Raw genomic sequence first — 22425 nt, 5'->3', positions numbered from 1 at the left:
CGGGAGGCGGCGGCCCCGGCCCGAGAGCGGCAGGACTCTGGCCGGAGCGTGGCCGGACCCCCACCCTCCGAGACGCCCAGGGAGGACGCGGTGAGTGCTGCCCCGGCGGGAACCACGGGGAGGCGGCGGCGGGAGAGCCCGCCCTCTCCTCCCGCTCCTAAAGTTTGCAATGGGACCGACTCCCGCTCTGGGAACCCGCGGCTACCCGACCCCGTGCGGGGACAGGAATAGGTGCAGCCGAGTGGAGCGGGCGTCTCATCTGCTGCGCCGCGCACCCCGCAATTTCCCAGGCTGGCAGTGGAGACGGGGACGTCGGGGGTGGAGGGGCACACCATCTCCTGGGGCTTTTCAAAGGCCGCCAAACGCCCTTTGGGGGCCCCGCTGCCCGGGGACCCTTCGCTGTCTGCAAAGAGCCCTAATTCCTGGGCCGCTATCCCGGGTCACCTTCCGGAGTCCACGGCCGGGCTGGCCCGGCAGGGTGCGCCCCCTTCCCTCAGCGGTGATCGACTGGCCCCACCCCCGCCGAGACCAAGTTCAACAAGTTTGGCCAACAAATCCTAAAGTCTCCATGGTTAGGCCTTGGCCCGGCCGCTCCGCGTGGGCTCCACCGGCTCCGAGTTGTGTAGCTCCGGGCCGGCAAGAGGGCCGGTCGAAGGGCGCCGTCCATAAGGGTTGAGGCCAGAGACGGGCAGCCCCTGGGCTCCGAGGTCTGGTGTGGAGGCTCCGGGTTTGGAGTGCGTCATCAGGGAGCAGGCACCTCGGGCTGCAGGTCGGGTTTCCAAAAGTGCCCCTTTGTTATGCCCCTCCCTGGCCCTGCCTCCTCCCCTCTCCCTGCGCCACCCCTTCCCCCACCCTCTGGGGCGGCTCTGGCTGCTGGTCCCAGCCGCTCTAGCCTAGGCACCACTCTCTGGATCAATGGGCCGCCCACTCCTGAGCCTTCACATCTTAGGGCTTAGGGAGGACGGGGAGGGGCTGCTGGGAGAAGAAACCCTTGGGCGCAGCCTGTGACTCAGGAGGATGGGCAGGGCAGGATGGCAGTGCTCCCTCCCAGTGGCATGCCCCCAGCTTCTGGGAAGGGTAGGGGCTGGTCTGCGCCGAGGTGGGGGGTACCTACCTGCCTTAGGTAGGGCGAGTGGGTTCTTCCCTGAGGCTCAGGACTCCCTTACCTTGGCCCAGGCAGTTATGAGGAGGCCCTGCCAAGCCGCAGCAGACTTCTGCAGGCCCAGTAGGTACTGGCTACCCCAGCTGGGAAGCGTTCATTATTAGCTTTCTGAGCTCTTGCGGGTGGCAGAGTGTGTTCTGGGGACCAATCTGGGTCTCTGCTGAAGTCAGGAGGCACAAGGTGCTGACTCTCCTCAACAGGGGCCATGGTTTGCACTGCCCACCCCCACGGCTGGATCCAGCCAGGGCTGCGGGGCCTGGCTGTGCCTGGGACTCTGGGCTTGTGTTTGCTCTGGGAGGCGGGAGGGAGCAGTGCCAGCAAGCACACACAGCTTGCTCTGTTCTGGGGCTAGAGAGAGGGAACGGGTGGGGGGCAGCTCTCCCGGGAGCCAAGCCTGGAGGCTGGAGCAGGCAGGGGGCCCGGGCCCCTGGATACCTCACTGGGACAGCTCCGAAGGCTCTGTGATTTACAGCTGTGGCTCTGTTTCTCTCCATCTGGTTGGCAAGTCCTTTCTGGGTAAGTGGGGCAGATTCAAGAGGAAGCAAGGTGAAGTGCCGAGGACCCTTGCGGACCAGCTGCTCCGTCCCTCTCCTGCTCTGTACCCAGACACCTCCATCCACTGCAGGCCTCAGCTCTCTCTCTGAGCTATTAGGGCTGGATCCGACTTCAGGCAAGCTTTCTCACAGCTGCTCTAGCCATCAGGTTCCCTGGTCTTTAGGTAGATGTCGTTTGTTTCTTCATTCAACTGCTAACTCCAATGCCTGAACAAACACAAATTGGACCACCTCTGTCAATGACTGGAGACAGATTCTGCCCTGTCAGTCACAACCCAATGGAATATATCATATATAACTGGACTGAGGACTCACAAGGGGCTGTGTAAATGGGGATGGGGCAGTGGGGTGGGGGAGACTGTGAAGATGCCTCAATTTGAGTTTTGAAGGATGGATAGTTGTTTGTCCGTTTGGAGGGGAGCAGTGTGATAGAGTCCTGCTTTGGGGGCAGAGGGCACATACTGTGTCCTGGGCCTCGTGGTGTCCCTTGGGCCTGCTCAGAGGAGGAAGCAGTTTCCTTCTAGGGGCTTGAGTCAGTGCTAGGGACAGCTGAGACCCTGCCAAGGGTCAGGAGGGGAGTGGCTGCGTGCCATTGTGTCCTCTAACCTCTGGGGTGGTGGCTTTGGGGTTGGAATCCGCCTTGCCCTCCTCTACAATTCTGGAGCACACTCTTACAAGTGCCTGGTCACCTGTCTGACTCCTCCCATTCTGCCCCAGACTCTGGGCTTTTTGAGGGCGGGGCTGAATTACTCATTACTCATGGAGGCTTGTGGGACCTCAGTGGATGCTGTGGAACAGGATGAATGTCCCTTGTGACTGTCAGGCCCTCATATTTCTTGCTCATTGCCTGGTTTGAGTCTTTTTTTTAAATTAATTAATTAATTTATTTTGAGAGAGAGCTAGAGAGCTCGTGGGAAGGGCAGAGAGAGGGAGAGAGGTAGAATCCCAAGCAGGTTCCGCACCATCAGCACAGAGCCCAACGTGGGGCTCAAACCTTGAGATCGTGACCTGAACGGAAATCAAGAGTTGGACGCTTAACGGATTGAGCCACCCAGGTGCCCCTCCTGGTTTGAGTCTTTTTTTTAAATTTAATTTAATTTAATTAATTAATTAATTAATTTATCTATCTATTTATTTTTAATTTTTTTTAACGTTTATTTATTTTTGAGACAGAGAGAGACAGAGCATGAACGGGGGAGGGTCAGAGAGAGGGAGACACAGAATCTGGAACAGGCTCCAGGCTCTGAGCTGTCAGCACAGAGCCCGACGCGGGGCTCGAACTCACGGACTGCGAGATCGTGACCTGAGCCGAAGTCGGCCGCTCAACCAACTGAGCCACCCAGGCGCCCCAAATTTTATTTTATTTTAATGTTTATTTATTTTTGAGAGAGAGACAAAGAGCGAACAGGGGAGGGACAGAGAGAGAGGGAGACACAGAATCCAAAGCAGGCTCCAGGCTCTTAGCTGTCAGCATAGAGCCCGACGCAAGGCTTGAACCCACGAACCACGAGATCATGACCTGAGCTGAAGTCGGATGCTCAACCGACTGAGCCACCCAGGCGCCCCTTCCTGGTTTGAGTCTTAAACCAGCCCTGGCACAGAAGACCAGGAGGCAAAATTTCCATCTTAGGAGGGAGCCAAGGCTTCCTTAGGAGGACAGTAAAATGCACTTGTTCAAGCTTCTTGGCCAAGATAGGATTCGGGCCTCTTGGCCCCCAGTCTGCTCTTGCTGGCAAAGGGAGCTACTGGAGTGTGGCCGGGAACCCTCTGACTTGGCCTCGTCTGGTAAAGGGTCGCCTTGTTGTTCAAGCAAAGGCGATGGCGCCTGGCTTGGGCAGGTATCCTCTTTTCTCATCTGTAGTTGGGTGGGGGGCGGGGGCAGCAGGGCCCTCTGCCCACCACCCACCCCGCCTGCCGCCTAATCCCCTGCTGGATCCTGTGACCCGCCTGGCATTCTCCTGGCTGGAATCTGGCGCTTCTGACAGCAGTTGCTATATCGGGGGAGCTGGGCACCGCCCTGGACGCTCTAAGTCCCTGCCCTCACCCCCTGCTTGGCTTTTTTGCTTTTGTCAGCTTCAAGGCAGAATCACGGTTGAAGCTTTAAGAGTTGGACGCCCAGGTCCCTGAAGTGATCTGTCGGCCCCCCGGTAGGTGAAATGAGGCTGGGTGGGGGAGGGGGTGGGCAGACTCATGGCATGAGGAAGAGGTTTGAAGTGGCCACCCTTTCTCCTATCCCAGCCCCTCCCGGGGCCTTCCAGACATCTACCTGCTAAGTCCTAGCTCTGACAGTTCCTTAGATGGTGGGGATAGTAGTGGGGACAAAGCCCAGGGATAGGAGAGGATCTTCTTCTCTCCCCAAAAGTGTATATCCGGCTTCCCTGCTTACCCCTCTGCTCTCCACAGCCCCAGTCCGCCACCATTCCGTGCTGCAGGGACACCATGGCCCCAGAGGAAGACGCTGGAGGGGAGGCCCTAGAGGGCAGTTTCTGGGAGGTGAGCAGCTGGGTCCTAGGTTTGGGGGTACCCACTCCACTCTGGGCCCAGCCACCTCTCCAGGGAGGAGGCTAGCTGTCAGCCCCAGCCCTGGAGGGGCTTCTCCCTGGCGACACTGCCTTTCTCCCGTCTGCCCCAGGCTGGCAACTACAGGAGGACCGTGCAGCGGGTGGAGGACGGGCATCGGCTATGTGGGGATCTGATCAGCTGTTTCCAGGAGCGCGCCCGCATCGAGAAGGCCTATGCCCAGCAGCTGGCTGATTGGGCCCGCAAGTGGAGGGGCACCGTGGAAAAGGGTGAGGCCGCGCTTGGGCCTAGCCAGGAGCAGAGGGCCACTGAGGGTAGGGAGATCAGACAAGGCAGATGTTTTTGCACCTCTTATGGAAAGCTTGAGGCTTTCATGTCTGCCTTCCCTTTGAAGAGCGAAGAGCCTCCTGGTTATTCTTACAGTTGTGCTGTTAAGAGTTTGCAAAGTATGGTCATCACTTATTTTGATATTTGTAACAGCCCTGTGATAGAGACAGTCCTGTTCTATCCATTTTCTAGAGGAGAATCCAGAAGTTCAGAGACGCTAAGTGACTTGCCTGAGGTCACACAGCTAGGAAGAGCTAAAGCTTGAACCTAGGCCTTCTGACTCAAGAGCTTGGATCTTTCCATCCTAACCAGCTGCATTCCTTGAGGGCGGAGGCTAGTTCTTCCCTTTGGGACAATAAAGTATAGTGGTTCATACAGGGTTTGATTCTCAGTTCGACTTGTAGCTGTAATGCTTTGGGCAGTTAACTTCACTTTTCTGGGCTGCTGTTTGTTGTCTGTTAAATGTTGATCACAACATTCTCTGCACGGTGGTGGATAAAGATTCAGTGAGATCTCGTATATCGAGGCACAGAGTAGATACCGATAAAGCAGCAGCTGACATCTTTGTTGTTCATCTCTGCATTCCCTCTGTGCCTGGCGCCCGGCGCAGCACCCAGTGAGAGGGGGTGGGCTGGTTTCTGGTGGCGTCCCTGGCCTGGCCCAAGCCCCTTCCTCCCTGCAGGCCCCCAGTACGGCACGCTGGAGAAGGCCTGGCACGCCTTCTTCACGGCAGCTGAGCGGCTGAGTGCGCTGCACCTGGAGGTGCGGGAGAAGCTTCAGGGGCAGGACAGCGAGCGGGTGCGCTCCTGGCAGCGGGGGGCCTTCCACCGGCCAGTGCTGGGTGGCTTCCGCGAGAGCCGGGCCGCCGAGGATGGCTTCCGCAAGGCCCAGAAGCCCTGGCTAAAGAGGCTGAAGGAGGTGAGCCTGGGAGGGGTGGGTCCCTTCCTGAATCCGCCCTGGGCCACCGGGGCCGGGGCTTGGCGCGCAGGGTCCAGACTTGTCCCCGTGCGTGCCAGGTTGAGGCGTCCAAGAAGAGCTACCATGCGGCCCGGAAGGAGGAGAAGACAGCCCAGACTCGGGAGAGCCACGCAAAGGCAGACAGCGCCGTGTCCCAGGAGCAGCTGCGCAAGCTGCAGGAGCGGGTGGAACGCTGCACCAAGGAGGCTGAGAAGGTACCGGGCGGCCGACGTGCCTTTCCCAGCCCTCTTCCTCACCTGCCACCCCTTCTCCAGGTCGTCATTTAAAAGAGGACCCAGAGAAAAGATGATGCTTTACCCAGGGAAAGAAGCGGTGCAGTTTTGGATGTTGGGAGGAGCTTAGCAGTTGAGGAGACCTTCCAGCTCCTTCCACCGCATCCTGCCTGGGACAGGCTCTCATGTGGCCTGCTCTTCCAGAGCACCCGTTCCTCCAGCTCTGCGTATCTGCTGCTCCGTTTCTACCTCCTCCATGAAGCCTTTCCCCGTTCCGCCCACCGCTCCCTATAGGTTGACCCTCACCTCACTCTCCATCCTCGCTCACCAGACTCTCAAAGCTGCTCTGCCCAAGTGTGACCTCCCTTGTTAGGCTGCTGGGGTCTTGGAGGGCAGGCGCTGGGTCTGTAGAATGATTGCTGCCGGTGCCTAGCCCGGGGTCTCTCGCCCATGGCGGCGCTCAGTAAACACGAGCGGAGTCCTGAGTGGACGAAGGTCTTGTCCTCACCGGGCCCCTCCTGTCCCACCCAGATGAAAACCCAGTATGAGCAGACGCTGGCGGAGCTGCATCGCTACACCCCGCGCTACATGGAAGACATGGAGCAGGCCTTCGAGACCTGCCAGGCCGCGGAGCGCCAGCGGCTTCTGTTCTTCAAGGATATGCTGCTTACCTTACACCAGCACCTCGACCTCTCCAGCAGTGAGAGGTATGGCCTGCGAGGTGGGCCTGGAGGTCTGGGCAACGCTGTACTCCTCCATCTCCCCCAGGCTCTGGCCAGGTGCAATGAGTTTGGGGGGCGGTGCTGGGGCTCGGGGCTCCCCGGTGTGAGGCTGTGCTTTGGGTCACAGGTTCCAGGAACTCCACCGAGACCTGCATCAGGGCATCGAGGCAGCCAGTGACGAAGAGGATCTGCGCTGGTGGCGCAGCACCCACGGGCCAGGCATGGCCATGAACTGGCCACAGTTTGAGGTATGGGAGGTGTGGGGGGCTCAGCCTGGACCTGAGGAGGGAGGCTAGGGCTTGGGATGAAGTAGGTGAAGGTCTGAATGGCTCCGGCCGCCTCCACAGCCCCACGGCCCAGTCTGAGCCTAAGCACTGTCCCCATAGGAGTGGTCCTTGGATACACAGAGGACGATCAGCAGGAAGGAGAAGGGTGGCCGGAGCCCTGATGAGGTTACTCTGACCAGCATCGTGCCCACGAGAGATGGCGCTGCACCCCCACCCCAGTCCCTGGGGTCCGCAGGGTAAGAGCCAGAAACCTGGCTGTGGGAAGGAAAGATCTCTGCCCCCTGCCCTGCCTTCTTTCCCTCTGTCTCCTTCCCTTCATTCCTCTCACACCCAAAGTGGGGTTGAAAATTGGTGCCAGGAACCTCAGGACCTACTCAGTAGTTACAAGGATGCCAGTGTTCATGGTGGTTTAGATTTGCCAGGCGTTTCCCATGGTCCCTCTTGTCTACTGCTCACATCAGCCCTGTGTGGCAGGAAATGCACCAAGCTCACAGGCATGTGTGGCAGAGCTCAGCCTGGGATTTTTCAGTTTCTCCCCACCTGCCTCTCCCAGGATTCTTCCAGAGGGTGAGCCCTTGGCCCTGAGTCCTAGGCTCTCTTGCTCAAGGTGGTCCTCGGGCCCTGAGCCTGTCCACTTCTGTCTCCTGTCTCTAGCGGTGGGCAGGATGAGGAGTGGTCAGATGAGGAGAACACTCGGAAGGCTGCCACAGGGGTGCGGGTGCGGGCACTCTATGACTACGCTGGCCAGGAAGCTGATGAGCTGAGCTTCCGAGCAGGTACCCAGGGACCCCTTTCCTGTTCCTTTCCAGGCTTCATCTTCCCCCTTCCTTCCTTTATAACTTGAGCAGGGGTGTGGGAAAGGAAAGCCTAATGTTTACCTCCCAAGGACCAGTTCTCTGATTCTCTCTCTCTTTTTTAATGTTTATTATTGATTAATTTTGGGGGGAAGGGGAGGGGCAGAGAGAGAGAGAGAGAGAGTGGGAGAGAGAATCCCAAGTAGGCTCCACGCTGCTAGTGCAGAGCCGGACATGAGGCTCAAACTCCCGAACCATGAGATCATGACCTGAGCTGAAACCAAGAGTTGGACAGTTAACCAACTGAGCCACCGAGGCGCCCCAGTTCTCTGATTCTTAAGGCTACTCTGGGTCCAGCCCCCAGGAGTCAGAGTGTCTGCTCTGAGCCCTCACCTGCCTCTCAAAGTCACCAGCTTGGGCCTGCTTGATGCATTCAGGGTCTGAGGTGGAGTGGCTTGCTGACTTTGACCTCCCTTTGCCTGAGACAGGTCTCCTCTTCTAGCTGGGTTCTCCTACTGTCCCCTCTCCCTCAGTCCTTGACCCAGTTGCAGAATTGAGCTGGGCCAGGGCAATTGGCCGTGACTAATCCCCCTTCCCCCAGGGGAGGAGCTGCTGAAGATGAGCGAGGAGGATGAGCAGGGCTGGTGCCAGGGCCAGTTGCAGAGTGGCCGCATCGGTCTGTACCCTGCCAATTACGTGGAGTGTGTGGGGGCCTGATCTGCCTTGACAGACCTTCTGCAGCGTTTCTCCACCCTGCGTCAGAGCCCAGCTTCTCTTGGACAGCCGACCCGAGGACCCTGGACCATGGTGCCCCCTGCTGCCCTTCTGTCCCTTGAGGAGGAAGGAAGTCCTGGGTCCCAGGGAGGGGGGCGGCCTGCATCTAGGAAGGGACTGGTAGGGAAGGGCCAACTGAGTCTAGCCTGAGGGGAAGATAGGGAGGTCAGGAGGTGACAGAAGGGCTCAGGGGTGCCTGGGCCTCTCCAGGAATGCATGGGTCTCCCCAGGAGCCGTGGACCCAGTTCCTGGTCTCAGTGTTTTGGGATTCCTGGGGTGGTCTTGGGGTGGTGAGTGTAGTTCTGGGCTAGGAGCACTCTCCTGTGACTTGTTTTAGTGTGTATTAAAGTTGGAGAAAAAAAAAAAGCACTGTCACGTGTGTGTGCATCTTTTCTGATACTCCACCCTTGCCAGACTGCAGAGGGCATCTGGAGAGAGACACTGAGTGGGGAGGTGTGTGGGTCTAAGAGTATGTCATGGAAAAAGGTTTGCCAGTTTGGTATCTGCTCTGGAACTTCGGGACCCTAATCTGGGGTGGGAGGTACTCGAGATTGGGTTTGGTGTGAGCCCGCCAAGGCTGGAGGCTGACTGCTGAGTTCTGGGCTGGACGGGGGCCCAGACAGTTTGTCTTCCCGTTCAGGCCGGTGGGACCATAAGTGCTTGGTAGGGCTGTTAATCATCACTCATCCATCGGGAACTGGCCCCATCTGAGACCCCTGGCCACCGGCCCCCAGCCTCGCAGCCCTCCCCTTCTGGAAGGTCGCACCACCTTCCGGGGGTGGCGGGGCGTCCCGGTGGCGCTCCGGCAAGGTTTGGGCCCGCCCGCGAGCCGTCGCTCCGCCCCGGCTGCGGATTGGCCCCTGGCGTGGCGCGGCGTGGGTCCGGCGACCATTGTAGAGCCCGGGGCTGCTGCGGTCTCCGCTCCGGTTCCGCCGGCCGCTCATTGGTCCAGAGCGGGACAAATCGCTCCGCCCCCGGCGGGTGGGGGCACTGCAGGAGCCGACCCGGTGCCCCGCCTTCCCGGCCGCGGATTGGCCCGCGACAGGACCCGTCGGTCGCGCTGGGGTCTGGGAAGGAGAGAAAATGGCGGCGGAACCGAGCAAGACCGAAATCCAGACTCTTTTTAAGCGGCTTCGCGGGATTCCGACCAACAAGGTGCGCGAGCGGGAGGCGCGCGGGGTCCGGCGCCGGCGGAGTTGGGACTCTCCCGTCTCCCCTGGGGCCTGAGGGAGGGAGAGGGGCGGGCGTGGGCTGTTTCCCTGGCGTGTCAGCGCCCGGCCTCGACTCGGGGCCCCTGACCATTGGCTCATCGCCTCCTCCACCCAGGCCTGCTTCGACTGTGGCGCCAAGAATCCGAGTTGGGCCAGCATCACATATGGTGTTTTCTTGTGCATTGACTGCTCCGGGGTGCACCGCTCCCTGGGCGTTCATCTCAGCTTCATCAGGTGGGGTCATCTTGCGGCTGCTGTGTTTCTACTCGGCCGGCCGGGGCTGTGTGCTCAGTAAGGGAGAGTAGCTGCCTCGACTGCCCGGCCAGGGAGGGGTCCGGTGGATCAGCACCGGAGGGAGCCGCCTGTGTGGGCCCCTTGTCACATAGGCAGTTTGTCTCCGTGTCTGGGTTAAAATATCCTTTTCTGTTGGTTAAACTTGACACTCAGAGTATTCATTTCGGGGGAGAAGTTAGCTGCACTGACCTTGTTGCTGAATGTTGGTCGAGTATGTCTGAAGTGAGACTATGACTGTCCTTAAGGGGAAAACCAAATTCAAGCTTGAGTGCCTGAGAATTCGACCCCGTTTTGGATCTGGAAAATAATTAGAACCTTTTTGACTAGACAATTGAAGAGCAAACTTTTTCATAGACAAGTTAGAGTGGAGGAAGTAGGGTGGTGGCTGATTAATGTTTCCTGGGCGCCTACTGAAGCCCCAGGCCAAATGACAGGTATGGGTCTGCCAGGGAAGCGTCTCCTGATACCTGCTGGTGGGTGACACGCAGCCCTTGCACACAGGTCCACAGAGTTGGATTCCAACTGGAACTGGTTCCAGCTGAGGTGTATGCAGGTCGGCGGGAATGCCAACGCGGTAAAGCTCCTCCTTACCATCTTCCCCGCTCCCATTCTTCTGCTTGGGTACTAACTTTACAGTGTCTTCCTAGGAGGGCCCTGTCACTATCTCTTTTCAGAGGATTTTCTGGTCTATACCAACACTGCACACTATTCTCTAAACTTGGAAATTGGTTATTGTTCTTCTCAAATAGGCTTTGGATTCAACAAAACTGGACAGATGTTCTTGGGGGAAAGGCTAGGGGAGTTGGGGCCTCCACAGTCATCCAGATCTTGTGAGCCTAGATGAAGGACGGGCACAGTGGGTATGGCATGCTATCCTCAGGCAGGGTTGAGTAAGGGCTGAGGTTCAGTCAGTCATCTCTGAGGATGGGAGGTTGTTTTTCTGCAGGAATTTCTGAGGAACTTTACCTCTGAAAAACTGCCTGTGTCAGTAGGGTGTATTATCATGTGTAAATAATAATTGGACTGTTACAAGGAGGTGCCTCTTTTGCTTTGGGGGAATCACCTGTAGCATACTCTCCTCTCTTCTTTGCTCCCCAGACAGCTTTCTTCCGCCAACATGGATGTACAGCCAGTGATGCCAACACCAAATATAATAGCCGAGCTGCCCAGATGTATCGGGAAAAGATCCGGCAGCTGGGGAGTGCAGCCCTGGCTAGGCATGGCACTGATGTAAGTGCCTGTTCCCTGGGGCTAGGGTCGTGGGGTGAGTGGGAATATTCAGAGCCCTGTGTTTCAAGAGTGTCTTCTTCCCTCTAGCTTTGGATAGACAATATGAGTAGTGCTCCCAGTCACTCCCCAGAGAAGAAGGACTCTGATTTCTTCACGGAACACACTCAAGTGAGTGCCCACAAGGAATGTTTCTCATGATGTTGGCAGGTGGTTTACTTAACCAAGGCCAAGGCCTTCTGTGATCATGGGCATGGAGTCCATTCACCTTGTAATGTCTGTAATACTTCAGACAGAGAGTGTCTGGGGCCCACTGCTTGGTAGGTCCAGATGTTTCTTCCTCTCATGAGTAGGCGTACAGTATGGCCCTCCTAAGGAATGGACCCCTGTAAACTGGGATAGTAGGGAGGAGGACCAGCTTCTTGAGGGCTCAAAAGATGTCAGGAGTTCCAGACAACTATTCCTGGATTCTTTCCCCATAAGAAAGCCACTGCAGTTGGGGACAAGGAAAGGATTCTCTCATCAGCAACCCACCCCTGGGAGGAGGTTTCTCATCTACTGGCACTGGGTGCTAAAGTCAGACTCTCTTAGTTTGAATTCCTGCTCCTCCTGTCTTTAGCATTTCTAGGATGGTGGCTAAGTCACTTTACCTGTCAAAACCTGCGTCTCTAAAAGAGATGTATCTACCTCATGGGGTTTGTTGTGATCATTGAATGTATTTATATGTGAAAAGCCGTTAGACTTGTGCTTGGCATGTGATAAGTGCCAAATAGTTGTTAGTCGTGAAATTAGGGGAACAGGCTCTGGCTGTAAGTAAATAGTGGAAGGGTGGAGGTGACTGTTAATTTCCTGTTTCTTTTTTCCATAGTCAACAGCAGTAGTCATTAAATTCTAGTCTCCTTTTCTCATGGGCTTGGAGGAGAGCCTTATACCCACAAGGTACCTTTAGATTCTTCATACACCTTGCCAGTAGGAATAGCTCATCAAAGCTTCTGTGATCTGGCCTCTTTTTCAGCCCCCTGCCTGGAAAGAACCAGCCCCTGACCTCGCAGAGACTCAGGAGCTAGCCCCTTCTACAGAGATCAGTAGCCTGGCACGTGAGTTCAGTCTGGATTTCAACCAAGTGCCCTAGTCTTGGCAAAGGACTTGGAGCTAAGAATGGGACACCTGGCCAAGGGGATAAAAGTATGTGTATGTGTGGGGGTTCCTATATTTCTCAGTGGGCTAGGATTCATTTCAATCCCTTGGAGGATTGAATCATCATTCAATCCCTTGGAGGATCCCTTTCATCTTTTGGTGGCCTCAGCAAGCTGAGGAAAGCCAGTCTTCCCCATTTTTGTCCCATCACTTCCCGTTAAGGGAAGCAAGCTTGTGCCTTAGACCTAATTCCCACCATTGCATCCACAGAGCCGGAACACGGCCCCAACATGGACCTGCTTGGCACCTCACCCAAAGCCTCTCTAGGTCAGTATGCCACCTGGCAGGTGTGGGGTGACTGAGAGAGGGTGAGCCTCTAGGGCTCTTTTTGGATCTGGTGCTGCCTGGTCATGTGGACTGAGGCCCCAGGAAACAGCATTTGACCTCTCTGGAGTGGGGACTGGGATTGGATTGGTGGCTGTGGCATCAACTGCAAGGACTTTAGCACCAGGGCCTTTGAATTGATGAACCTGGAAGCTGGTGTACAAGGCCTGGGGTCTGCCTCTGGATGTGGAGCTGGGTCTGGCCAAAGTGTGGGGAGCCAGGACTGGACACCTAACCCTGGGGTCTGAGGCAGGATTGGCCTGTCTGGTCCATTTCATGGGATAGGGGTGTAGCTCTCACAGCTGGAGGCAACGCTCCTTTCTCAGCTTGTCCTTGGCCTTTCAGCTCTTTTTTACTTTCCTTAGTGTTCTTTAGTCTCGGTTCAGGTTTGGACAGTATTTGCTGATCTCTGTTGTTCTGTTGACCCTTGGGGGTTGGGGCGGGAAGCTAATGGAATGACTGTGAAACCCCATGAGAAGGCTGGCGTGGCTTGGTCTAAAGTGAGACTCTAGAGCCCTCTGGGAAGAACTTTGGCCTCTGGGCTTGGGAGCTGTATGGAGGCTCTGGGGTGGGCCCCTTGTTAGCTGCAAGTCTTTTTCTCTAGAGTCCATGTGTCTGTCACCTAAAGGGGCCCTTCCTGCCAGAGGTAACCAACAGCTGTTTTGGGGATCTCAGCCCCTTGCATGTCAGCTCCCTGCTGTAGGAGCTGAGGCTGGCATTTAACATCTGCCTCCCTGCCTCGTAGTCTTTGTGTTGGTTCAGGGACTGTGACTATCTCTGGTGCTTTGGGTCTAGGTTCTTGTGTCAGTCTGCTGGGAGTCTGTAACCTCCCCTAACTTTGTCTGTCTTTGGCTTGGACTATCCTAATGCCGTCGGTTGGAACCGGTGGGTGGCAGCTTTGCCTTCCTCTGCCTGAAGCTGTTGCCTAGAAGCTCTTGCCAAGAAGCTGCATGGTATGGGTTGAGCTGCTGTCTCTGACCTCCCTTTGTGTTCACTCATGCCCCATCTTCTTTCTCACACAGAACCGAGAACCTCCCTCATTGGCAAGAAGAAGCCAGCAGCCGCTAAGAAAGGGGTAGGTGGAGAGAGGCAGTATGGTGGTGGTTAGGAGCTGGCATCAAATAGCTGGATTCACCCCTTGACCCTGCCGCTTACTGGCTGTATGACTTTAGCAAAGGTACTTTTCTGAACTTTATCTATGAAAGGGCTGTCAAGATGCCTGTCTTCAAGGGGCTCCTGGGAAGAGTCTGTGAGACTGTGCACATTGAGTGCCTGGCACATACTGGGCCTGGTCAGCCCTGCAGCTTCTGCTGTTGTGTGGGCCACCTCATGCCCAGCTCCAGCAGAACCACTGTTGTCCCTCTTGACCATGCTGGCTGGGCTCCTAGTTTTTACCTGAACTTAGGAAGGAATGCTTTCTTTGTGGGTGTGGCTAGAGGACCCATGCTCGGGAGGAAACCAAAGACATTTTGGTCGGCGAGACCCCCATCCCATGATTCTCCTCCCAGCTGGGTGCCAAGAAAGGCCTAGGGGCCCAGAAGGTGAGCAGCCAGAGCTTCAGTGAGATCGAGCGGCAGGCCCAGGTGGCAGAGAAGCTCCGCGAGCAGCAGGCAGCTGATGCCAAGAAGCAGGCTGAGGAGTCCATGTGAGTGTTTGCCAGAGGGACCTCAGCTCCCGTGGGGTTGGGTGGGCAGGTAGGACAGGCCAGGATGGGTGTCTGCCCCTGACGTGTTTGTTCCCTCCAAGGGTTGCCTCTATGCGCCTGGCCTACCAGGAACTCCAGATCGACCGTAAGAAGGAGGAGAAGAAGCTACAGAATCTGGAAGGGAAGAAGCGAGAGCAGGCAGAGAGGTTGGGCATGGGCTTGGTGTCCCGCAGGTGAGGCTCAGCTCTGGGGTGTGGCGGGGAAGTGCCGCTGTTCTCCCCAGAGCCGCTGCAAATTCTTCCCAGCAGTTTGGGTTTTTAGGCTCAGTCTTCCTCCGAGGCTGAACAGATAGATGGTTTTGCTTATTGTCTCAAAGTGGCCTAGTACAATGTTTGTCACAGAGTAGGTATATGCTTAGTGTTTGTTAAATGAAGGAAACGCAGGATCAGATGCTTGTTTGATATACCCAAGAGGGTAGGGTGTGTTGTGTAATGGGGGTGCTAATGGCACTTTTGGTGGGACATTTCTTTATTTTTCAAGACCTCCCTAAGAATTACAAGGCTTTTAGCATTCTTAATCCCTGTCCACTAAAGGCCATTGCTGCCAGACACGCTAACGCCTGGCAATACCCCCAGACAATGCCCTTTGGCATTGACAATATCCTTCCTATTTCAGGACCACTGGGTTTGTGTTGCTGTGGTTTCTTTCTTAAAAACAAAACAAAGACTGCAAACCAGTTCTATTATGCATTTTGTTTGCTTTACACGAAGAGCTCATGTTTAGAGATTTCGGTAACACTAGACTTTTGATCTCGCTTAAAAATCGGAACATTGGACAGCACTGGGGCCAGCAATCCTGGCTACAGCGGGCTTGTGCTAAGTGCTGGCTCTTTCTTTCGAGGGGGTGTGAGCTCTGCCATTGGCTTTATTTACTTAAATACAACAGTCCTGTGCAGGAGGTATTACTGTGTCTTTTCACAGGTGAGAGAATTGACTTACAGCAAGTAAGCAACTTGCCCGAAGCCCATGAATCTAGTAATTGGCACCACTAGATTTTGAACATAGAACTACTGATGGCAAATTCAGCATTCAGGGCCTTTATACTCCACTTCTCTGAAAGAAGATAAGGCTGGCTATTTCTGCTTAATCTTTCAGAACACATACTAGTTAGATTTAAATTATTCCATTTCAGTCTGTGTGCTGCTTGTGTAACCCACAGCTAATCAGGGAAACATAAAATTTTACCCCCAGGAAGGACTTTAGATCTCCTCCCCTTCCCTGTTTTGGTCACAGGAATTACTGGGTTAAAGGGTATGAACAATTTTTTCAGCTGTTGTTTTCTTTTTTCTTTTTTTGCAGTGCAATAGAATCTTTATTTAAACTCTGCCAACTCTGTTTAATGCCCTATTGTAAAATATTCACCGTTTGGGGTTCTGTCAGCTAAAAGCTATAGTGTTTTTTTTTGTTTGTTTGTTTTTTGAGATATTTTTTAATGAGTTTACTTAAGTGAAATTAATCCTTAAAATGCCTCTGTGGAGCATGACACAGGACGAAAGTGAGGCATGAAGAGTTAGTACCTCTTGCCCAACTCACTGCCTCTTCTCACGGGGATACCATACAGCAGTCCCAGGGCTTCGTGCATATAGCCAGGCTGTGTACTTTGAAATACTTTCATCTTTCAAAAAAAAGGCGGGGTGGTGAAGGGGTTAGGACAATTAAGGACTCATTCTTTGATGCCATCGGACTCCTTTCCCTGGTTCTGGGGCATTTTTCATCTTTTCCATGTGTATGTGTTCATCTGGGTGAAGGATGCGGCTCATGATACAGCAAGTCTGCTGAGTTGTTTCCAAGGGCAAAAGAGCGCAATCATTTGGTGCACATCCTCATTAAAATTATAACAGGCAAACGGTGCTTTGTGAGGGAAGCCCTGCTTTGAGAAAACAAAGCTGATGTGTGCACCATTGAGGGTGTGCTCCAGCTCAGTGGGGTTCCTAGCACTCCCTGCTGGGTCTGGCCCCGTGCCTGTGCACAGGCAGGGGGAGACGGCTCTGGGTGATGCCCAGTGAAAGAGAACCCAGGTTTCTGCCAGCAGCTGGGCATCTTCTCTTGTGTAGTGACACTGTTGCTCACACCTGCCCTTGGGCCTGGCTCTGCTTGTCTCCACAGCTCTGTCTCCCACTCGGTGTTGTCTGAGATGCAGGTGATTGAGCAGGAAACCCCAGTGAGTGCAAAATCCTCCCGCTCACAGCTGGACTTGTTTGATGATGTCGGTACTTTCGCCTCTGGACCCCCAAAGTAAGGCTGTTGTTGGGGTGCAGACTTGGCCACCATGTTCCTCATCAGGCTTCTCTGAGCTACTCTACTGTCTCACTAGGTACAAGGACAACCCCTTTTCCTTGGGGGAAAGTTTCAGTTCCCGCTGGGATACAGATACCGCCTGGGGTATGGACAGGATGGAGGAGAAGGAGCCAGAAGTGACCGTCTCAAGCATCCGGCCTATTTCAGAAAGGTGGAGTGGGCAGGGGCAACACTGTCCAGTAGGATTTTTCTGTGGTGATGGAAATTCTGTACCTGCACTGTCCAGTGTGATGACCACTGACTGTGTGCCTACTGAGCTCCTCAGATGTGGCCATTGTAACTGAAGAACTGAAATTTATAATTTAATTTTAATAAATTTAAGTAGCCACACGTGGCTAGTGGCTACCAGATTAGGTAGTACAGGAATTGGGCTTTGGTTTGAATTTTGCTTTATCATCACAGAAAGCCTAGCAGCTTCTTTTGTTCAAGATCTGTTTCTCTGGCAAGAGGGGCCTGATTTTGTGCTTCAGTCCTGAACACTCAGGGGTATGTGTCTCTGGCCACCATGTTCCTTGTTTTTTTAAAAGCCTATTTTATGTCAGTCTGGGCAATGTTTAACTAACAAATTACCCGCACAACATTTGTAAAATGGGGGACATAAGTAATGACTTCACAGGGCCGTTGGAAGGATTAAAAGTAATGAAACTTACAAAGCACCTAGGCCAGTGTCTCTGCTCGTCAGTGGTAGATAGGAGTGACCATACACTTTTAGGTCCACACTGGGATGCTTTTGAGAGTGGAAATGCCAGAAGAGTAGGTACAAACTCAGGCCAGCTGAGACATATGGTCACTGTAGTGTTAGGCCACTTGTAACTAGGAGTAGACTGGCAGTAGTGATCCTAGGACATTCGAGACTTTGACGAAGCTCTAGTGGTTTGGGGCAGAACCCTAATGTATTTCCATGCCGCCTAGTAGAGTGAACGTAAGCTGTCTGTGCCTTGGCTTCGGTGTGGAGAAGAGAAGGGCCTTGTCCAGGGGAGAGGGCCCAGAGCCATAGCCCATGGGCCATTGTAAGCATCCCCAGAAGGCCACTGGTGCTTTTTTTGGCCTCTGTTACTAATGGGATTAGTAATACTAGGCTCTGACAGTAATGGGAAGGATCAGAGCTATCCCACATCCACCCCTCAGAGTCACAAACAGAAGGGAAGTGGAAAGCCGGAGCTCAGGCCTCGAGTCCAGTGAAGCACGTCAGAAATTTGCAGGAGCCAAAGCCATCTCATCGGACATGTTCTTTGGGCGGGAGGTGGATGCCGAGGTAAGTAGGGTTGTCCACCCTGAGCCTGGAGGCAGCAGGTGGAGTAAGAGCTTCCTCCTTGCCACTGCTTTGGGCTTTAGCACCAGGGTGTCTTGGCCGATAAGGAGTGCTTGACTCATCGGCCAAAAGATCTCCAGGTCTTTCCCTTTCTTCACCACAGCATGAAGCCAGGTCTCGTCTCCAGCAGCTCTCGGGTAGTAGTGCCATCAGCTCTTCTGACCTCTTCGGGGACATGGATGGAGCTCATGGAGCAGGTAGGGCCCTGGCGGTAAGGTGCGTGCCAGGCAAGGCCCGTGGGCAGAGCTGGAGGGCCCTGTGGGCTGGGAAGGGCTTCCTGCAGGGCTTCCAGACCACCCTTTCCCTTGCTTTTACAGGTAGTGTATCTCTGGGCAACGTGCTCCCCACAGCTGACATTGCCCAGTTTAAGCAGGGTGTCAAGTCTGTGGCCGGGAAGATGGCTGTGCTGGCCAATGGCGTGATGAATTCTTTGCAGGTGAGGCTGGGGCTGCTTGACCTGGGGCGGGAGGGTAAAGCGCTATAGAGTAGTGCTTGGGGGTTGGCCGCCTCCACCACATCCAGACACTGCTGCTGGGTAGCTCCTGAGCCTGAAAGAGAGCCTTTTCTTTTCCTGGAGAGGCAGCTTCCTTCCTTTGAGCTTGGTACCAGGGCTCGGCCTCCCTAAGATGCTGCCATGTCTGCACGGATTTCCACAGCCTTGTCACCTTACTTCTCTCTCTCCTCCCTCCCCAGCTTCGAGGTTAGGCAGGGCTTCCCCCTTGGGATCTGGTCACAACCCCTTTCCTGAGTCACAATAAAATACAAAACAGTCTCTGCCATGTGAGATTGGTGCCCGGTTCCCCGAGTACCCTAGTCTTGCAGGGGCGTGTTGCAGGAAAGCTGCAGGTGAGAGACTGACTTTGTTTTTTCTTTCCCCATCCCCAGGATCGCTATGGTTCCTACTGATCCAGCTGCCACGGCTCAGGCATATGGTGGCGACAACAGCAAAACCCCCATGATTCCAAGGCCAGGGGCGCTTGCCTTGTGGAAGCTGGGGAGGAATTGTTACTTTATATGTGTTGTGTGTGAGTGGGGTGGCCTTTGAGGATCTCGGGTGAGGGGGATGGGTGGTTCCAGCCTTGACCTCAGCCTGTAGACTGAGCCCTTTTATTCTCCTCCCCTCACACCCCCTCCCCTGTGTGCTAGATTACTGTCCTCTGGTCCTGCCCCCAGGCTGCTGCTCGTCCTGCCACACTGGGAGCGAGGGGAGGAGTTTCCTCAGGAGGGTTTATTCTGGGCCCAGCCCTTCCCCAAGTAGGGAAAGTGAGAAGTGTAAGGCTTTTTGGCCAGCTCTAGGATCCTTCCAGGTTGTCTGGGGTTTGGTCCCCATCCTCTGGAACCAGTGGGCAGGTCTGGAAAGAGTTCTGCCATAGACCAGCCCCAGGGTAGGGAGGCTGCTCCAGTGGCCTCTTCTGGGTGCCAGGAGAGGGCAGGGGAGGGGAAGGACCTTCGTCTGGGCCTTCTTAAGGGCTAGAAACTTTACCCGCTACTGAAAGGTTTCATTTGGGATCAGACTTGAGGCCCGAGTGATCTTCTCCTGTCTCACCACCCCTTTTTACAGTGATCACTTGAGGGATACTTCTCCTGGGTGTCTCGGAGTCCTTCCATACCATCTATTGTGGAGCACAGGACCCTCTGTCCCTTCTTCCCCTGCTTGGTGTGGCCATGGTGGGTCTCATCTGCCCTGTGCCCTGCTCTGGATGCTGTGAGCGTAATGCTGGCCAAGGAAGCAGAGGACATGAGGGACAGAAACAGGCTCTTGGGGCTCAACTTTCTTCTGTGTCATCCTGGTCTTAGGGGGGCCTGGACAGCACCCCACCACTGAGAGCTTGAGGCACCTACAGAGCTGCACGCCTTGCCCCCTGGCCACTAGGCCATGTACTGTGTCATCCTTGGTGCCATCTTCCCCTGCTGTGCTGACAGTCTGGGCCCACCCTGCCCCCTGTGGGTTTGGGGTTGGGCTCCCAAGCAACACAGACCATTCTTCCCTACCCCCCCCCCCCCCAAGGGACTTGACTTTCTTTCTGGACTGTTTGTATTGAAACAGAGTGGTGTCAAATAAAGCCTTGACAGGGCCCAGGGCCACTGTTGATCTGAGTCAAGTAGTGTCCTCTCTGGATCCTTGCCTCCCTGCCCAGCGCAGGCCCCTGGCCTCACTCTCTGGGCTCCCACCGATATGGGTAGGGCGTCGGTGCTGAAGCTGAGGGCACTCTCTCCAGGGCCTCCAGCTTGTCTCTTCTCTGAAAGCCAAAGGCCCCTGGCTCCTTGGCCCTGTGCTGCCGCGAGGTCCGGTGCAGCCTCGACCTCACCACCCTGTTGCACGCGGAGGAAAGAGCTGGTGTTAGTTGGCCCTTTAACTCATCTACTGAGCCATACTGCTGTGGGCAGGTGAGCAGCCTAGCAGTTCTGGACCTCATCCCAGCAGTCGGCTTGACTGGGGTGTGTTTCTCAGTGGAGTTTAAAGACAAATGAAATGTACAGCCTTAATGGAACCATTTTAAATCCAGGAAGAAAGGGTGTGTGTGTGTATTACCCCCGGGCTTGGCAACTCTTTTCCCTTGTAGGGCCTCCTGGAATACATATGGCACCTTAGGGGTCCTCTCAGGGTACAGGTATAAACCACTGGTCTGGGACATGGATGATTAGAAAGGATGGGCAGAGGGGGCCATGGGGACTTTTAGTTACTGATTTCCAAAGTGTGGGTCTCGGCCTCCGGCTCTGGAGTCCTCTGGAGGGTTCGTAATCCAGATTTCTGTGCCCCACCGCAAGCTGGAACTTGGTTAACTTGCATCGTAAACAAGCTCCCCATGTGATTCGGATGCACACCAGGATTTCTGAGCTGTCAATCAGCCAGAGGCTGGAGAGGAGGATGGGCCTGGAGAGTTCACGTGACTCGGGAGCTTCAGTAGGACTGGAACTTCCAGCTCTGGCCTGGCACTCCAGGGCTCTGGGAGCCAGTTCCTGAAACTATTTAGGGGGGCTTTTCTGGGCAGGGATGAGCCCAGGATAATGTGTGTGCCCAGTGAGATGACCCCTGGCTTAGGAGGCAGGCCGCTCTGCTTGGGTCCCTGAGTGGCTTTTACTTTCTAGACAACTGCCCATTTCAGGAACTTGAAGACCACCTGTCCTTAACCTTCCTCCAGTCTTGGCTGGAAGCTTGTCTTCCTCAGGCCTGTCCACGGCTGCATCCCCACTGCATCCCCAGTCTCGAGCAGCTGCTTAACAAATGTTTAATGAAACTCTGGCTAGAAGACTCTGCAGTGCTAACCCTTTGGGGTCAGCGTCTTTCGAGTTCTGAACCTGGCCTCGAACCCTCTGGGCTTGTTTTCTGAAGGCCCATTCCAGCTGTGAGCATCTTTCCTTTGAGAGGCTGCTGTCTTGTGCCCGAGTTGAATCCCTGTTGGCTCATCTGAGGCTCGTCTCCAGGCTTGAGTGGTCCTCTGGCCCCTGCCTCCCAGTCCTGCTAGGATAGCTGGGACTCAGCACCCAAAACCCAAACTCGCCCCTTCCCTTCACCCGCTCAGTGTAGTGGCTTTAGACTCACCACTTACTGGATACAAGGGACTTTATTCATTTAACATACTTAACTATTAGACACAGAGGAGACTTGAAGCAGTTTTTGAAAGTGGAATTGTCTTCTTGCCTACCCTTCATCCTATCATGGTAGTGGCTCTTCCTCCAGCAGAAGGCCACCATGTTTATGTCCACCCCATACTTGCCCTTGACCATGCAAGGCCCTGCATGGTTATTCATGGTCTCTCCCCTTCCTGGAGTTGCTGTGAGGAGACCACCTTTATGTGGGGACTGTCAGCAAAAGACTAAAGCCAAGTCACCCCCTGGTGGCTTCAGCTCAGTCTGCTGTCAGCTTGGGGCCTGCCTAAAGCACAGAGGCTGACAGGGCCAAGGAGAGTAGGCTGTTACTTTTCAGGGTCACTGCTTGGCTTGGCTGATACCAAAACCCCTCTGGCTGGTCTTTGGGCTTGGGCTGTTGTTATTCAAGCTTTTCACCAGAAGAGGGCAGCATGGCACAGGAGTGGGAGAGGAGGATGGCTGGGAGTCCCAAGGGCTAGGTAGGTGGGAGCTGGATACAGGCGTTGTGGACAGGACCCTTCAGACTCAAGTCTCGGACTCGTCCGTCTCTTCAGTGGAGCCATCGCTCTCTGCATCCATCTTGCGGGCATGATGGAGGGGTCTCCAGGGGGAGCCAACCCGGGGAGGGGTTCGGGAAGGCAGGCAGCTGGCCTCTGGATTGGCAGTGGCCGAGTTGACCAGGCCTGGGATCTGGACAAGCCTGAAGGAGGGAAGAAGCCCAGAAGGCAGCCAGGTGCTTCCTCTCTAGAGACCAGGACCTCCATGCTCACTCTTGAATCTGGATGAAACCATGGGCTGTATTCCCAAAGGACTCAAAGAGAGGCTACCTCAGGCCTCTGCTGGCGCCCAAACCCTTCCCTGAATGATGGGGATGTTGCGGACAAGCACTGTCACCCACAATAGGACACTGCCAGGTCCGACTGAGGTATAGCCTTCC

General features: G+C 55.1%; 3 protein-coding genes across 10 annotated transcripts in view; 2 read left to right on the top strand and 1 right to left on the bottom strand.

The window, feature by feature from the left end:
* PACSIN3 (protein kinase C and casein kinase substrate in neurons 3) lies at positions 1 to 8696 on the top strand. Of its 3 annotated transcripts, none has more exons than XM_030331287.1 (11): positions 1 to 90; positions 3790 to 3863; positions 4120 to 4209; positions 4349 to 4505; positions 5246 to 5481; positions 5580 to 5735; positions 6285 to 6460; positions 6603 to 6723; positions 6862 to 6998; positions 7417 to 7538; positions 8158 to 8696. In XM_030331287.1, exons 3-11 carry the CDS (start codon positions 4156 to 4158, stop codon positions 8271 to 8273), a joined length of 1275 nt encoding a protein of 424 aa, XP_030187147.1. In that variant the 5' UTR covers positions 1 to 90; positions 3790 to 3863; positions 4120 to 4155; the 3' UTR covers positions 8274 to 8696. The 3 variants fall into 3 exon arrangements, with proteins under 3 accessions (XP_030187147.1, XP_030187149.1, XP_030187148.1); XM_030331289.1 differs by lacking the exon at positions 1 to 90 and adding an exon at positions 717 to 769; XM_030331288.1 differs by lacking the exon at positions 1 to 90 and adding an exon at positions 825 to 1678.
* Positions 8697 to 9370: 674 nt separating this feature from the next.
* On the top strand, positions 9371 to 19994 carry ARFGAP2 (ADP ribosylation factor GTPase activating protein 2). Of its 3 annotated transcripts, XR_003972189.1 has the most exons (18): positions 9371 to 9485; positions 9657 to 9775; positions 10337 to 10409; positions 10934 to 11065; positions 11153 to 11233; positions 12078 to 12159; positions 12470 to 12526; positions 13188 to 13229; positions 13606 to 13658; positions 14092 to 14228; positions 14330 to 14461; positions 16394 to 16522; positions 16602 to 16736; positions 17714 to 17840; positions 18001 to 18094; positions 18215 to 18333; positions 18783 to 18922; positions 19459 to 19994. XR_003972189.1 is itself a non-coding variant. In XM_030331274.1 (17 exons), exons 1-17 carry the CDS (start codon positions 9414 to 9416, stop codon positions 18801 to 18803), a joined length of 1605 nt encoding a protein of 534 aa, XP_030187134.1. In that variant the 5' UTR covers positions 9371 to 9413; the 3' UTR covers positions 18804 to 19994. The 3 variants fall into 3 exon arrangements, 2 of the variants coding, with proteins under 2 accessions (XP_030187134.1, XP_030187135.1); XM_030331274.1 differs by having other exon boundaries at positions 18783 to 19994; XM_030331275.1 differs by lacking the exon at positions 13188 to 13229 and having other exon boundaries at positions 18783 to 19994.
* Positions 19995 to 20040: 46 nt separating this feature from the next.
* CD1H11orf49 (chromosome D1 C11orf49 homolog) overlaps positions 20041 to 22425 on the bottom strand; it is a 200895-nt gene continuing 198510 nt past the window's right edge. For 2 of the 4 annotated variants that reach the window (XM_030331292.1, XM_030331294.1), the window contains exon 9: positions 21445 to 22188. In XM_030331292.1, the coding sequence (XP_030187152.1) occupies positions 22014 to 22188 (175 nt within the window). In that variant the 3' untranslated portion in view covers positions 21445 to 22013. Of the gene's footprint in view, positions 20211 to 21444; positions 22267 to 22425 lie in introns of those variants that run through there. The other 2 variants (XM_030331293.1, XM_030331296.1) reach the window with 2 other exon arrangements.

This window comes from Lynx canadensis, chromosome D1, assembly GCF_007474595.2.
Source record: "Lynx canadensis isolate LIC74 chromosome D1, mLynCan4.pri.v2, whole genome shotgun sequence".
Classification (NCBI taxonomy): domain Eukaryota; kingdom Metazoa; phylum Chordata; class Mammalia; order Carnivora; family Felidae; genus Lynx; species Lynx canadensis.
This window is presented reverse-complemented; position numbering and strand designations above follow the sequence as displayed.

Bases quoted from the DNA above. Each gene is read 5' to 3' on its own strand.
- PACSIN3 (XM_030331287.1), top strand. From the start codon at position 4,156: ATGGCCCCAGAGGAAGACGCTGGAGGGGAGGCCCTAGAGGGCAGTTTC. The intron at 5,482-5,579 runs GTGAGCCTGGGA...CGTGCGTGCCAG, and splicing joins GGCTAAAGAGGCTGAAGGAG to GTTGAGGCGTCCAAGAAGAG. The intron at 5,736-6,284 runs GTACCGGGCGGC...TGTCCCACCCAG, and splicing joins GCACCAAGGAGGCTGAGAAG to ATGAAAACCCAGTATGAGCA.
- ARFGAP2 (XM_030331274.1), top strand. From the start codon at position 9,414: ATGGCGGCGGAACCGAGCAAGACCGAAATCCAGACTCTTTTTAAGCGG. The intron at 11,066-11,152 runs GTAAGTGCCTGT...TCTTCCCTCTAG, and splicing joins TGGCTAGGCATGGCACTGAT to CTTTGGATAGACAATATGAG. The intron at 18,095-18,214 runs GTAGGGCCCTGG...TTGCTTTTACAG, and splicing joins GGATGGAGCTCATGGAGCAG to GTAGTGTATCTCTGGGCAAC.